This window comes from Crocuta crocuta, unplaced genomic scaffold (assembly GCF_008692635.1).
Source record: "Crocuta crocuta isolate KB4526 unplaced genomic scaffold, BGI_CrCroc_1.0 scaffold35, whole genome shotgun sequence".
In the NCBI taxonomy this organism is placed as follows: domain Eukaryota; kingdom Metazoa; phylum Chordata; class Mammalia; order Carnivora; family Hyaenidae; genus Crocuta; species Crocuta crocuta.
Window position 1 is genome coordinate 7641724 of NW_027530625.1, and position 11188 is coordinate 7652911.

At 57.5% G+C, this 11188-nt stretch overlaps 1 protein-coding gene across 2 annotated transcripts in view; it reads left to right on the plus strand.

Annotated features, from left to right (window-relative positions):
- The first annotated feature begins 140 nt into the window (after positions 1–140).
- POMT1 (protein O-mannosyltransferase 1) overlaps positions 141–11188 on the plus strand; it is a 16270-nt gene continuing 5222 nt past the window's right edge. Inside the window, exons 1-13 of one of the 2 annotated variants that reach the window (XM_077768407.1) lie at positions 141–219; positions 599–756; positions 2342–2448; positions 2830–2880; positions 3411–3557; positions 4436–4547; positions 5342–5407; positions 5498–5591; positions 5796–5951; positions 6825–6955; positions 7930–8025; positions 8592–8684; positions 10150–10246. In XM_077768407.1, the coding sequence (XP_077624533.1) occupies positions 635–756; positions 2342–2448; positions 2830–2880; positions 3411–3557; positions 4436–4547; positions 5342–5407; positions 5498–5591; positions 5796–5951; positions 6825–6955; positions 7930–8025; positions 8592–8684; positions 10150–10246 (1272 nt within the window). In that variant the 5' untranslated portion in view covers positions 141–219; positions 599–634. Of the gene's footprint in view, positions 220–598; positions 757–2341; positions 2449–2829; positions 2881–3410; positions 3558–4435; positions 4548–5341; positions 5408–5497; positions 5592–5795; positions 5952–6824; positions 6956–7929; positions 8026–8591; positions 8685–10149; positions 10247–11188 lie in introns of those variants that run through there. The other variant, XM_077768408.1, reaches the window with a different exon arrangement.

An 11188-nucleotide genomic window follows, 5' to 3' on the forward strand; every position in this document is an offset into this window, starting at 1 on the left:
AAGAGCAGCCTGTGGCGGGGCGGGGAATGCCCGGAAGAGCAGGAGGGGCCTCCGGGGCAGATGAGGCCTCTGCAGAGGGGGGGCCGCAGGAGCCCCGGTGCAGCTTTGGTGCGAGAAAGGGGGCGTCGAGCAGATGCAGCCCGGAGACAAGTGGCGCCCGAGGGAAGATGACGCCTCGGGGAGAAAACGGGGGCGCCTGGGTGCAGAGGCACCCCCAGGGTGAGAAGGGGGGCCGCCTAGGTGATGGCGCTGCGGCGGGGCGGGGCGGGGAGAGGCGCTCGCGGCAGGGGAGGAGCCTTCTGAGGCTCTGAGGCTCGGAAGGTCGAGGTCACCTCACCAGGCGAGCGGGCTTCCGGAAGTTGGAAGTGAGCGGTGGAGTGAGTCGTTGAGTGAGTGAATACTCAGCCACGAGGCTCCCAAAGCCTCACCTTAGTTGACTGCTCGTGTCCTGATTTTCTCTCCACCACCCCACGTTGTTGTGGTTCTTCTTCTAGGTATCACCTGAGAGCCAGGGCAGTTGTGACCCTTTCTGTAGCATCGGGGAGTCTTCAGGTTTGCTGCGTATTGAGTTGATGCCGTCTCTTCCCTTGTTTTCCAGAGCGTTCTCGAGGACCCGCTTTTGCTTTTCTACAAGATGTTGGGATATTTGGAGCACCCAGTCGTGGTGACGGCGGACATCAACTTGAACGTTGTGGCTCTGACTGCGGTGGGGTTACTGAGCCGTCTGTGGCAGCTCTCCTATCCAAGGGCCGTGGTGTAAGCCAAACCACTCCGTTCGCGCTGAATCGGAAAGAATTATCATTTGTTCATGCGCCGGGGACGGGTCATGCCTTTCTGAACAGTGGAGGTGGGGGATGGGATGGGGGTGGAATTCTGGGCTTCTTGGTGACAGGTGCTTTTGGCAGAGGAGAGGCCGCTTTGTCCCCAGGACAGCCCCTGCTGAGTCCATCTATCACGTCTTGCTCTCTAGTTTTCTAGCAGGTGAACCCTGACCCGTGAAACAGGTGCCGCTGCTTTAGGGAACCGTTTAAAATCAGGAGTGGAGGGGTGCCTGGGTGGCTTGGTCGGTGAAGTGTCAGACTTCAGGTCACCGTCTCTCGGTTTGTGGATTCGATCCCTGCATCGGGCTCTGTGCTGACAGCTCAGAGCCTTTGGACTCTGTGTCTCCCTCTTTCTCTCTCTGCCCCTCCTCCGCTCACACACTCTCTCTCAAAAGTAAACATTAAAAAAAAAATTTTTTTTTAAATCGAGGGTTGGAGGTTTGATGAATTTGGAAGTGAATCATCATTGGCCTTAAAGCGCATCTTTTATTGTAACGGGATGCGACCGCTGTTATTTTCACAGCGCTATTCACTAGCTGGTTAATACACGTGTACTTTTTGTTGAACTTTTCATTGTGGAAAACATTTAAGGTACACCAAAGTAGGGAGAAGAGTAGAACGACCCCCCACCAAACAGTGTACTCAGCCCCCAGCTTCCACAAGCTAGCAACTCCTAGCCATCCCTCCCGTGCAGTGGATTTGTTTTGAAGCAAGTCAGAAACAATATGATTAAGTAATTAAGTATATTTCTGAAAGATGAGGAATCTTTTAAAAAAAAATTTTTTTTAATGTTTATTTATTTTTGAGAGACAGAGACAGCACGAGCAGGGGAGGGGCAGAGAGAGGGAGAGATACAGAATTAGAAGCAGGCTCCAGACTCTGAGATGTCGGCACAGAGCCCGACGTGGGGCTCGAACCCACAAACTGTGAGATTGTGACCTGAGCTGAAGTCGGCCACTTAACTGACTGAGCCCCCCAGGCGCCCCAAAGATGAGGAGGCTTAAAAAAACAAAAACCTTACTAACGATATCACACCTAAGAAATTCACGGCAATATTGACGGTATCGCTGAACGTCCCTCACTGGCTGAAACATTGGTCGCAGTTGGTTTCTACGTGTTTCTTTTTCTGACCTGCACCTGCTTCGCTCGGGTACCAGCTGCGATTCTGACACTTGGTCACACACGTGCTGGTGAACCAGGGGACGCGCGCCAGGTCCTGGAGGCCTCCCAGTAGGCTGCCTGCTGGCACGTCCGCTGGTGGGAGTGAGGGCGGGTGGATAGAGCCTCTATTGTGCAGACGCGCTGAGCGTGTGGCTGTTCTCGGTGGGTGTCCCCTCCTGACCTGGTGGAGGAAACGGCGCACGTGTCTCAACATTCGGGGACGTCGTGCAGTTGAGGCGAAGGCCGCGATCTCTAAAGTCTGTTCCCTCTAACGTCATCCGGGAACAGACGCACGTTTAACCCTCGCGCCTCTGTTGGTGAAGATTTCCGGCTGAGTATCATGTGGCCTTGCTTTTCAGTTTTGACGAAGTGTATTACGGGCAGTACATCTCTTTTTACATGAAGCGGATCTTCTTTTTGGATGGCAGTGGGCCACCATTCGGCCACATGCTGCTGGCACTGGGAGGTAGGATTCTTTACTAATTTATCCCTTTTTTTTTTAATGTTTTATTTCTGAGAGAGACAGACAGAGAGGCAGCGTGAGCAGGGGAGGGTCAGAGAGAGAGGGAGACACAGAATCTGAAACAGGCTCCAGGCTCTGAGCTGTCAACACAGAGCCCGACATGGGGCTCGAACCCACAAAAGTGAGATCATGACCTGAGCCGAAGTCGGACACTTAACTGACAGAGCCACCCAGGCGCCCCTAAAATGAAACTTATAAGTGAAATTTCTTGGGGGCAAAAACCTCAGCTGATTATTTATCGTTGTTTCTCCGTTCCCCACCGCGGTTCAGCTCTCCAGGTCTGTTCGCTGAATGGAAGAGTTACCGATTAGTCTTCTGTTTCAGGTTATTTGGGAGGATTCGACGGTAACTTCTTGTGGAATAGAATCGGAGCAGGTAAAAGATCATTTTCACGCCCCTCATTGATCCGTACGTATCGGAATGGAGAGGTAGTGGCTTTCGTAGGGATTCACCAGTGTGGTTTATAATGTGCGGGGGTGTGGGAAGTTCTGTGTAAGCAGGAGCCTTCTGGAAGGTCTGGTAAATGTCTTGGCGTGTAGCCACAGTAACTATCTTACCCTGAGTTTTTGGGACACAGTGTGTGTGTGGCATCGGACCGCAGTCGTTTTTTTCGGACGTGTAAATTTTCTCCACTGCAGTGTTTTTGGGAAAAGGTGAGGTGAATTTGTAAGTAAGTGAAGCACTAATTCCAGAATCATCAAGCGTCGTTTCTGTGCATAATGAGAGCCGGGTTTCCACTGTGCACGGTGCGCCTCGAAGCTTTTATGTGGAGCTTGCACACCGCCTTCCCGATATGGTCCTTAGTTCTGAAGACTTGTATTTTCGGGTCTGTGAACGAGATGCCCTGACTGAGCGCACCCGAAGGTGCGCGCGGGGCGCTCAGTGCTGTGCGGTTGCTCTTCCAGAATACAGCAGCAACGTGCCCGTGTGGTCCCTGCGCCTGCTGCCGGCGCTCACGGGGGCCCTGTCGGTCCCCATGGCCTACCAGATCCTGATGGAGCTCGGTTCTTCTCACTGGGCCGCCACGGGGGCCGCTCTGCTGATCCTGATCGGTAAGACCCTGGCCTCTGCCTGCGCTGGTGTCCCACAGGGGAGAGCAGAGGGCTGACCTTTGGTACGGGTGGGGGGCTCCTGGGTGTAGTAGATGTGCCCCCCGGCGAGTCTCCGACCCCCAGGATGGAGGGAAGCCTGTCCGCTGTGTCCAGATTCGGCTCCGGGATTCGGCCGACTCCCAGGCCGCGCGGTGGCGGGGCTGTGCCGTCACACTTGCGTGGCTATATGTGGACCCTGCTCCTGGGTGCTCCATGTTGCCTCCGCCTCCAGCCACGTCTGGCCTCGGTTTATGGACACATGAAACGAAGTCAGATGGGAAGTTAGACTAGAAAATAGAACTGGGGGGCGCCTGGGGGGCTCCGTCGGTTGAGCGTCCGACTTCGGCTCAGGTCAGGATCTCACAGTTTGTGAGTTTGAGCCATGAGTCAGGCTGTGAGCTGACAGCTCGGTGCCTGGAGCCGGCTTCGGGTTCTCTGACTCCCTCTCTTTCTGACCCTCCGTGGCTCACCCTGTCTGTCTCTCAAAAAATAAACGTTAAAATAAATAAAATAAAATAAAACTAGGGTTTGTTGCATGAGGGCCACTCTGGGGGAGGCCCTGAGCCCGTGTCCTGTCCTAATGGGGCGGCCCCACCAAGTTGGCTTTCCATGTGCAAATGAGAAAAATAAAGACTCCGAAAGGTTCAACAACTTGCCCAGGGTCACACGGGTCTTGCTGGGCGTGGCTCTGGAGCACGTGTCCGTCCAGCCCCCTGTCCTGAACTTGCCACCTCCCTGTGCCGTGACATTTAGGATGCACCCTTTCCGTGGGTGCTTCGACCTTCGTGCGCCTGCCCTTTGCTGCCTCGCAGCTGACGCCCGTGTCCTCTTTGCGGCAGAGAACGCGCTCATCACTCAGTCACGGCTAATGCTTTTGGAGTCCGTGTTGATATTTTTTAACCTGCTGGCTGTGCTCTCCTACCTGAAGTTCGCCAACTGCCAGAAGCAGAGGTGCGCAAGATGCGGCGTGTCCTTCCTGGGTAACGAGGAAGAAGGGTCTGGGTGGTTTGTTGACCTGAGATCGTCTGATGCCGTTTGATATCAGGGCGCCCCTTGCTGGCTACCTTTCATCCCCTGGACTGGCCCTTGGCTCCTTCCTGACCCCATGAATGCGTTTTCATTTTTGTGTGACTTAAAGTAACTGGAAAAATGTTCTGGCCAGAAAGAGGTTTTGCCGGGACTGGTATTTGGGAGACGAGTGTTTGGTTTTCTCGTCCTGAGGCTCGGGGACAGCCCGCCGACCCCAAGAGGTCTGAGGAAGGTGCCGTCTCTGGCCTTCGAGTGGTCTTTGGTGACCCGTCCCCAGCTTTGCTCTTTTTTTCTTTGTTTAGTGTCTGTTTGTTTTTGAGAGAAAGACTGAGCATGAGCCGGGGAAGAGCAGAGAGGGAGACACAGAATCTGAAGCAGGATCCAGGCTCTGAGCTGTCAGCACAGAGCCCCACACGGGGCTCGAACTCATGAACTGCAAGATCATGACCTGAGCCGAAGTTGGACGCTTTTTTTTTTTTTAATGTTTTTTTTATTTATTTCTGAGAGAGAGAGAGACAGCATGAGCAGGGGAGGGTGAGAGAGAGAGGGAGACAAAGAATCTGAAACAGGCCCCAGGCTCTGAGCTGTCAGCACAGAGCCTGACGCGGGGCTTGAACCCATGAACCGTGAGATCATGATCTGAGCTGAAGTCGGACGCTTGACCGACGGAGCCCCCCAGGTGTCCCCCCAGCTTCGCTCTTCCGCTTTGATCCCAGGCCCTTCTCTCTGAGCTGGTGGTTTTGGCTGATGCTGACAGGAGTGGCCTGCTCCTGCGCCGTGGGGTGAGTTTGGTCCGTGGGTCTGAGGCAGTGGCGGTGGCGACCTCCCTGTTCTGAGCCTCGTGGGAACGGCTCCTCCTTGTGTCTTTTCAGCGTCAAATACGTGGGTGTTTTCACATACCTGCTCGTGCTCGCTGTCGCCGGCGTCCACGCCTGGCATCTGATAGGAGACCGGACGCTCTCAAACGTGGGTGCTGCAGTGGAGCGGGGCTGGCGGCTGTCTTGGGGCGGGCGGGGGGCTGTGACCGGCGAGAAAGGCTTCTCGAGAGGACAGGCGTCCGTGAGCCCCCCACGGGCAGCCGGGAGCAGCCCAGAGCCTTGCTGCTGGCCCGCTTGGAGCCGGCGTGCCTTTCCACGTGGCAGGCCGTGACTCCGCTCCGTCCCGTGGCAGGTCTGCGTGCTCGGTCACGTGCTTGCCCGCGCGGCAGCTCTGCTGGTCGTCCCGGCCGCCATGTACTTGCTGTTCTTCTACGTCCACCTGAGTCTGGTCTACCGCTCCGGGCCCCACGATCAGATCATGTCCAGTGCCTTCCAGGCCAGCCTGGAGGTAAGATGGGGTGCAGCGGCCACCTTAGAGGACAGGGACGGGGGGCCTGGGGGGCTCTGTCAGTGGAGTGTCCGACTTCGGTTCAGGTCATGATCTCACGGTTTGTGGGTTCGAGCCCCGCGTCGGGCTCTATGCTGACAGCTTGGAGCCCGGAGCTGCTTCGGATTTTGTGTCTCCCCCTCTCTCTCTGCCCCTTTCCTGTTCACGCTCTGTTTCTCTTAAAAATAAATAAAACGTGAAAGAAAGAGGACAGGGGTAGACTCAGAGTTTTCTCACACAAACGTCGAGTGTTTGGGGGGAAACCAAGTCAAGAGGAATCCGCTTTGGTATTTCTGAGTTAACCCTGCACGTGCTGATGGTGCGTTAATGCGCGAAGGGGCTTCCCAGTGTGACCTGCCCCAGGACATCGCGACGTCCTGCCACCTCCCGGCAGCTGCAGGAGCTTCGGAGGACGAGCGCGACTCTGGCGTCCGTGCACGCTGACTTTGCAGCGATGGTGACGCGTGCAGGCGAGGTGGTGAGGACCAGACTCGGGTCAGACGGGCCCGTCCCCGAGTGTGGTCCGGGTGTCGGGGCGGGCCTCTCCGCCCACCTGGCTACTTTACTCACCTTTTCAGTGGACAGGGTTGCCCTTCTCTGAAGAGGTTGGTGAGAGGTGGCCCCAGAGGCCACCTGTGTTAGCGGTTACATAGGGGCCATGTTACAGTGAGGTCCCGTCATCACAGTTACGGGACGTGTTAAGGATCGCCCCCCTGCCCCCCATTGGAGGTGTGGCCGTCAAAGAGGCTGGTGAGATCTGTCACACACACACACACACACACCCCACCCCCACCCCCCGTTTTCTCACTTGCCACCGTTTCACTTTTGTCTTAGGGAGGGCTGGCTCGGATCACGCAAGGCCAGCCCCTGGAGGTGGCCTACGGTTCCCAGGTCACTCTGAAGAACGTCTTCGGCAAACCTGTGCCCTGCTGGCTTCATTCCCACCAGAGCACCTACCCCATGATGTAAGGAAAGGGCCGAACGCTGGAACGTGTTTGGTGTGTTTCGCGCTTTGGCTGTTACCAGCTTTCGCTGTAAATGAGATTTACGAGGGGCACCTGGGTGGTTGGTTCATTGGTGAAGCCTCTGACTCTTGATCTCCGTTCCCATCTTGATCTCAGGGTCATGAGTTCAAGCCTCACGTTGAACAGTGTGGAGCCTATTTAAACTTTTTTTTTTAAATGTTTTATTTATTTCTAGGAGAGAGAAAGAGACAGCGTGAGCAGGGGAGGGTCAGAGAGAGAGAGGGAGTCACAGACTGAAACAGGCTCCAGGCTCTGAGCTGGCAGTCAGCACAGAGCCCGACGCGGGGCTCAAAGCCACAAGCTATGAGATCATGACCTGAGCTGAAGTCGGACACTTAACTGACTAGGCCACCCAGGTGCTCCGTGTGGAGCCTATTTAAAAAGGAGAGAAAAAGGGGCGCCTGGGTGGCTTAGTCGGTTAAGCGTCCGACTTTCGCTTAGGTCATGATCTCACGGTTCGTGGGTTCGAGCCCCGCGTCGGGCTCTGTGCTGACTGCCAGCTCAGAGCCTGGAGCCTGTTTCAGTCTGTGACTCCCTCTCTCTCTCTGACCCTCCCCTGCTCACGCTGTCTCTTTCTCTCTCCTAGAAATAAATAAAACATAAAAAAAAAAAAAAATTATAAAAAAGAGAAAAAAAGAAATTTATGAGACACAAAGACTCTGGGGTTTAAGATTCTGATGGTCAATGATTCTTGTCATTTCTGTGTATAACACAGAGGGACTCAGGGAGCAGAGGCTCGGGCCCTCCCGTGTCTGCTGCGCGGCCTCCTGCCCGAGCGCCACTTAGGTTCACGTCTGCCAGCCCCTCTTAGACTTACACGCTTGTACTCGTGGTCCCCCCCCGCCACGCCCTGCTACATGACTTTCGCAGGGACCTCGACAGGCAGACGTGTCTCTGTGTTGGTTCCCTCACAGATACGAGAACGGCCGAGGCAGCTCGCACCAGCAGCAGGTGACCTGTTACCCCTTCAAAGATGTGAACAACTGGTGGATTGTAAAGGACCCCGGGAGGTGCGTGCGGGCCCTGGGGCTCGGGCAGGGCTGGGCTCTCAGCCCCCTCCCCGTGAGCACCTCCTCCCTCGAAGCTCCGAGAGCTGCTCTCTGTGCTGATGAGCCACGGTCGGGGTGGGGAGGGGGGTTGATCCTTCTTTAGTGAACTGGCGTCTGGCTCTTGGACCGCATGCGCGGCGCCCACCTGATGGTCTGTAGTACGCTTGCATCGAGCGCTTGCCGGACAACACGGTCCATCTGTTCGAGCGATTTCTGGGTGGGCGTGTTTGTCACTCCGCCATTTGTAGAGAAATACAAAATGCCAGAACGTGGTAACGGCCAGCCGGGTCACGATAGGAAGCTTGGAGAGTGGCCCGAGGTGTCAGAGAAGAGTTACGTAAACTTCTGTGTTTACTTTTTTAAGAATTTCCCTCCAGTAAGGTACGAATTGCTGGGGCGGCTGCACAGTTGCAAAGCGTCCCTCACCCACCATGGGAGAACGCGGAGCCCTTGCCGCTCCGGGGGCGCGGTGGTTTTGCCGGGGGCCCCCCCCGAGCTCCCTCCCAGCCACCCTCCTGTCCCCGCAGGCATCAGCTGGTGGTGAACAACCCCCCGAGGCCCGTGCGGCACGGAGACGTGGTGCAGCTGGTGCACGGCATGACCACACGCTTCCTCAACACGTGAGTGCGCGCTGCCCTCCCCCCCGGCTCCCCTCGGGTTCTCCGCCCAGCAAAGCCGTGTCTTCCTCCCTCGGGTGGCCCCACATCGCAGCCTGCACTCGGTGGGCGGGAAGGAGCACTGAGAGCCCGGGAGGCCCCGGAGCTGCGGAAGACAAGTTTAGGGCGAGCATGGGAGTGCTCCCCACACAGAATGAAGTAAAGTCCAGTCACTTGAAGCGTACGTGAATTCAAAAGGGATTGAAACGTGGGCTGGGAAAGGTCCTTACGTGCGAGTTCTCAGCCCTGACCTGCGCCAGCTGCATATCGGCGTGCCCGGGCCACGTCTCTTCCTCCATCCGGTTTCTGGGGTGCTCTCACGGCTCTCCGTGACTCACAAATTGTGCCTCAGGTCCCGGTCTGCCCCGCGCAGGCCACACCACAGACCTTGGCTTCGGGGCACAGCAGGCTCCCAGCCTCTGGCCGGCTTCTCCCTGGAAAGAGCCGGTTGCTCAGCTGCTGCCCTGGGGCCTACTCCCTCTTCCCCTCCGCACCTCAGATAAGACCACTTCCTTCCGGTCCTTGCTGAGGCCCAGGCCCGGCCTGATCCCTGTGCTAGTGCGGCCAGTGCCACCCCTCCCCACCCCCCCCCAGTGTCTGCTGCCCTGGCTTCTCTGCCAGAAGTGCTCCGGCAGGTTCCACAGGGTGGCCCTCAGGATAACGTCCCCACTTCTCCTGGCTGCAGGCCCCCTGGGATCTGCCCCTGGCGACCTCCCCGGGGACCTTCCCTGCAGTCACCCTGGCCTCTGCTGTCCCCACATGGCCAAGTGCTACGCTCCTGGGGCCTTTACACTTGCTCTGTCTGCCTGGGAAGTTCTTGGATTCACACCCCCGTGGCGCAGTTGCTGTGTCCGCGTGCCCACAGAAACGTTACCTCCTCAGAGCATTACCGGGCACGTTCGCTGCTACTTTGGTTTTATTGGTGGCGCCCCACAGCCTGGTGCTGTCTCCGTGCGTGTGAAGAGCTGCTTTCCGCAGGGTGCAGGGCGGTCTCTGCTCCCTGCTCCATAGCGCCCACGCACAGTAGGACCCCGTGAGCAAGGGCGGGGGATGTTTCTGCACGTTTGAGGTCACTGTCACCGAGGGCACCTTGTCCCCTGATGCTGCTCTTGGCGGCCCCGCCCTTTCCAAGGCCTTGGCGGTCAGGGAGCTGCCGCACCATGTTGTCGTGGCTCTGGGGTCATGGGCACTTGTCTGTCAGGCCCCGCGCCGCGTGTCCTTTCCCCGGAGGTGTGACCGTGGCAAGCAGCCGCCTCTTCCGTGTCGCATCTGTCGGCAAGCCCTTCGCTGGTGTGTCCCCGGGGACCTGGTGCTCCTCCAGGCTGAGCTGGCTTGTTTCCGAAAGTCGCTCGTTTTCCTCGAAAACCCAGTGAAAGCTCTGCCAGGGCAGCCTGAGGGACTCCCTCCACGGGACTGTTTGCTCCTCCAGGCACGACGTCGCGGCGCCCCTGAGCCCCCACTCGCAGGAGGTGTCCTGCTACATCGACTACAACATCTCCATGCCCTCCCAGAACCTCTGGAGACTGGTGAGTCCCCCCTGGAAGCGGGCCGTGCCGGCCGGCAGTGCTGCATCTGCTCCGGCGGGACTGTTCGGGAGCGCCGTCTAGCACGGCTCTGGTGCAGGGCCGCCGGCTGGCTCCCTCGGTGGAGCGGGTGACTCTTGATCTCGGGGTCCGGAGTTTGAGCCCCATGTTGGGTGTAGAGGTCACTTTAAAAGGTTTAGGGGTGCCTGGGTGGCTACGTGGATTGGGCATCCAGCTCTGGATTTTAGCTCAGGTCGCGATCCCAGAGTCAGGGGATCAAGCCCCACCTTGGGCTTCGCGCTGAGCCTGAAGTCTGCTTAAGATTTGTCCCAACCTTGTTCTCTCAGATAAATTAATAAAATATTACAAAAAAAAAAAAAGGAAGAAACCATTGTGATTCAGCTGTAACGTTAGTGATTTTCAGTCATGAAGTCACAGATGTTTTCCCAGGGAACAGGGTCCTTCTGGGGTGGAGACGGGGCCGTGGAACGGTGGCTGTGTGGCCCCCGTGGGCCTGTCAGGCAAAGGTTCCCTCTGATCTGGTTGCTTGTTCAGCTTCGAGGTCACTGAACACACAGGGTCGGGGGCCCCCAGCCCCCTCCCTCGACCAGGGGAGCCTGATGCTGACCAGCGCCCTCCGTACCGTCTCCCCGGCACGGCTGGGCCCTCTGTCGGGTGGCTCCTTGGGCGGCCCTTCCCTGAGGCCACCGGCGCTGTGCTCGCCCCTCCTCGGAGCCTCGCGGGGGCCATGCACCCCCATGGAGTCGTCCTCCAGGGCTGCACGCCCTATCCAGGTGGGAGGGAAGTTCCGTTTGCTGGGTCCTTGAGCCCACAGGAGTTCAAACCGTGTCTCTCCCGTTTGCTTCTCCGTGTGCAAGTGCCCGCCTGCCGGCTGCTTGCCCACCCCTCCCCCGGCGTCCCTGCTGCTGGACACGCTCGATGCCC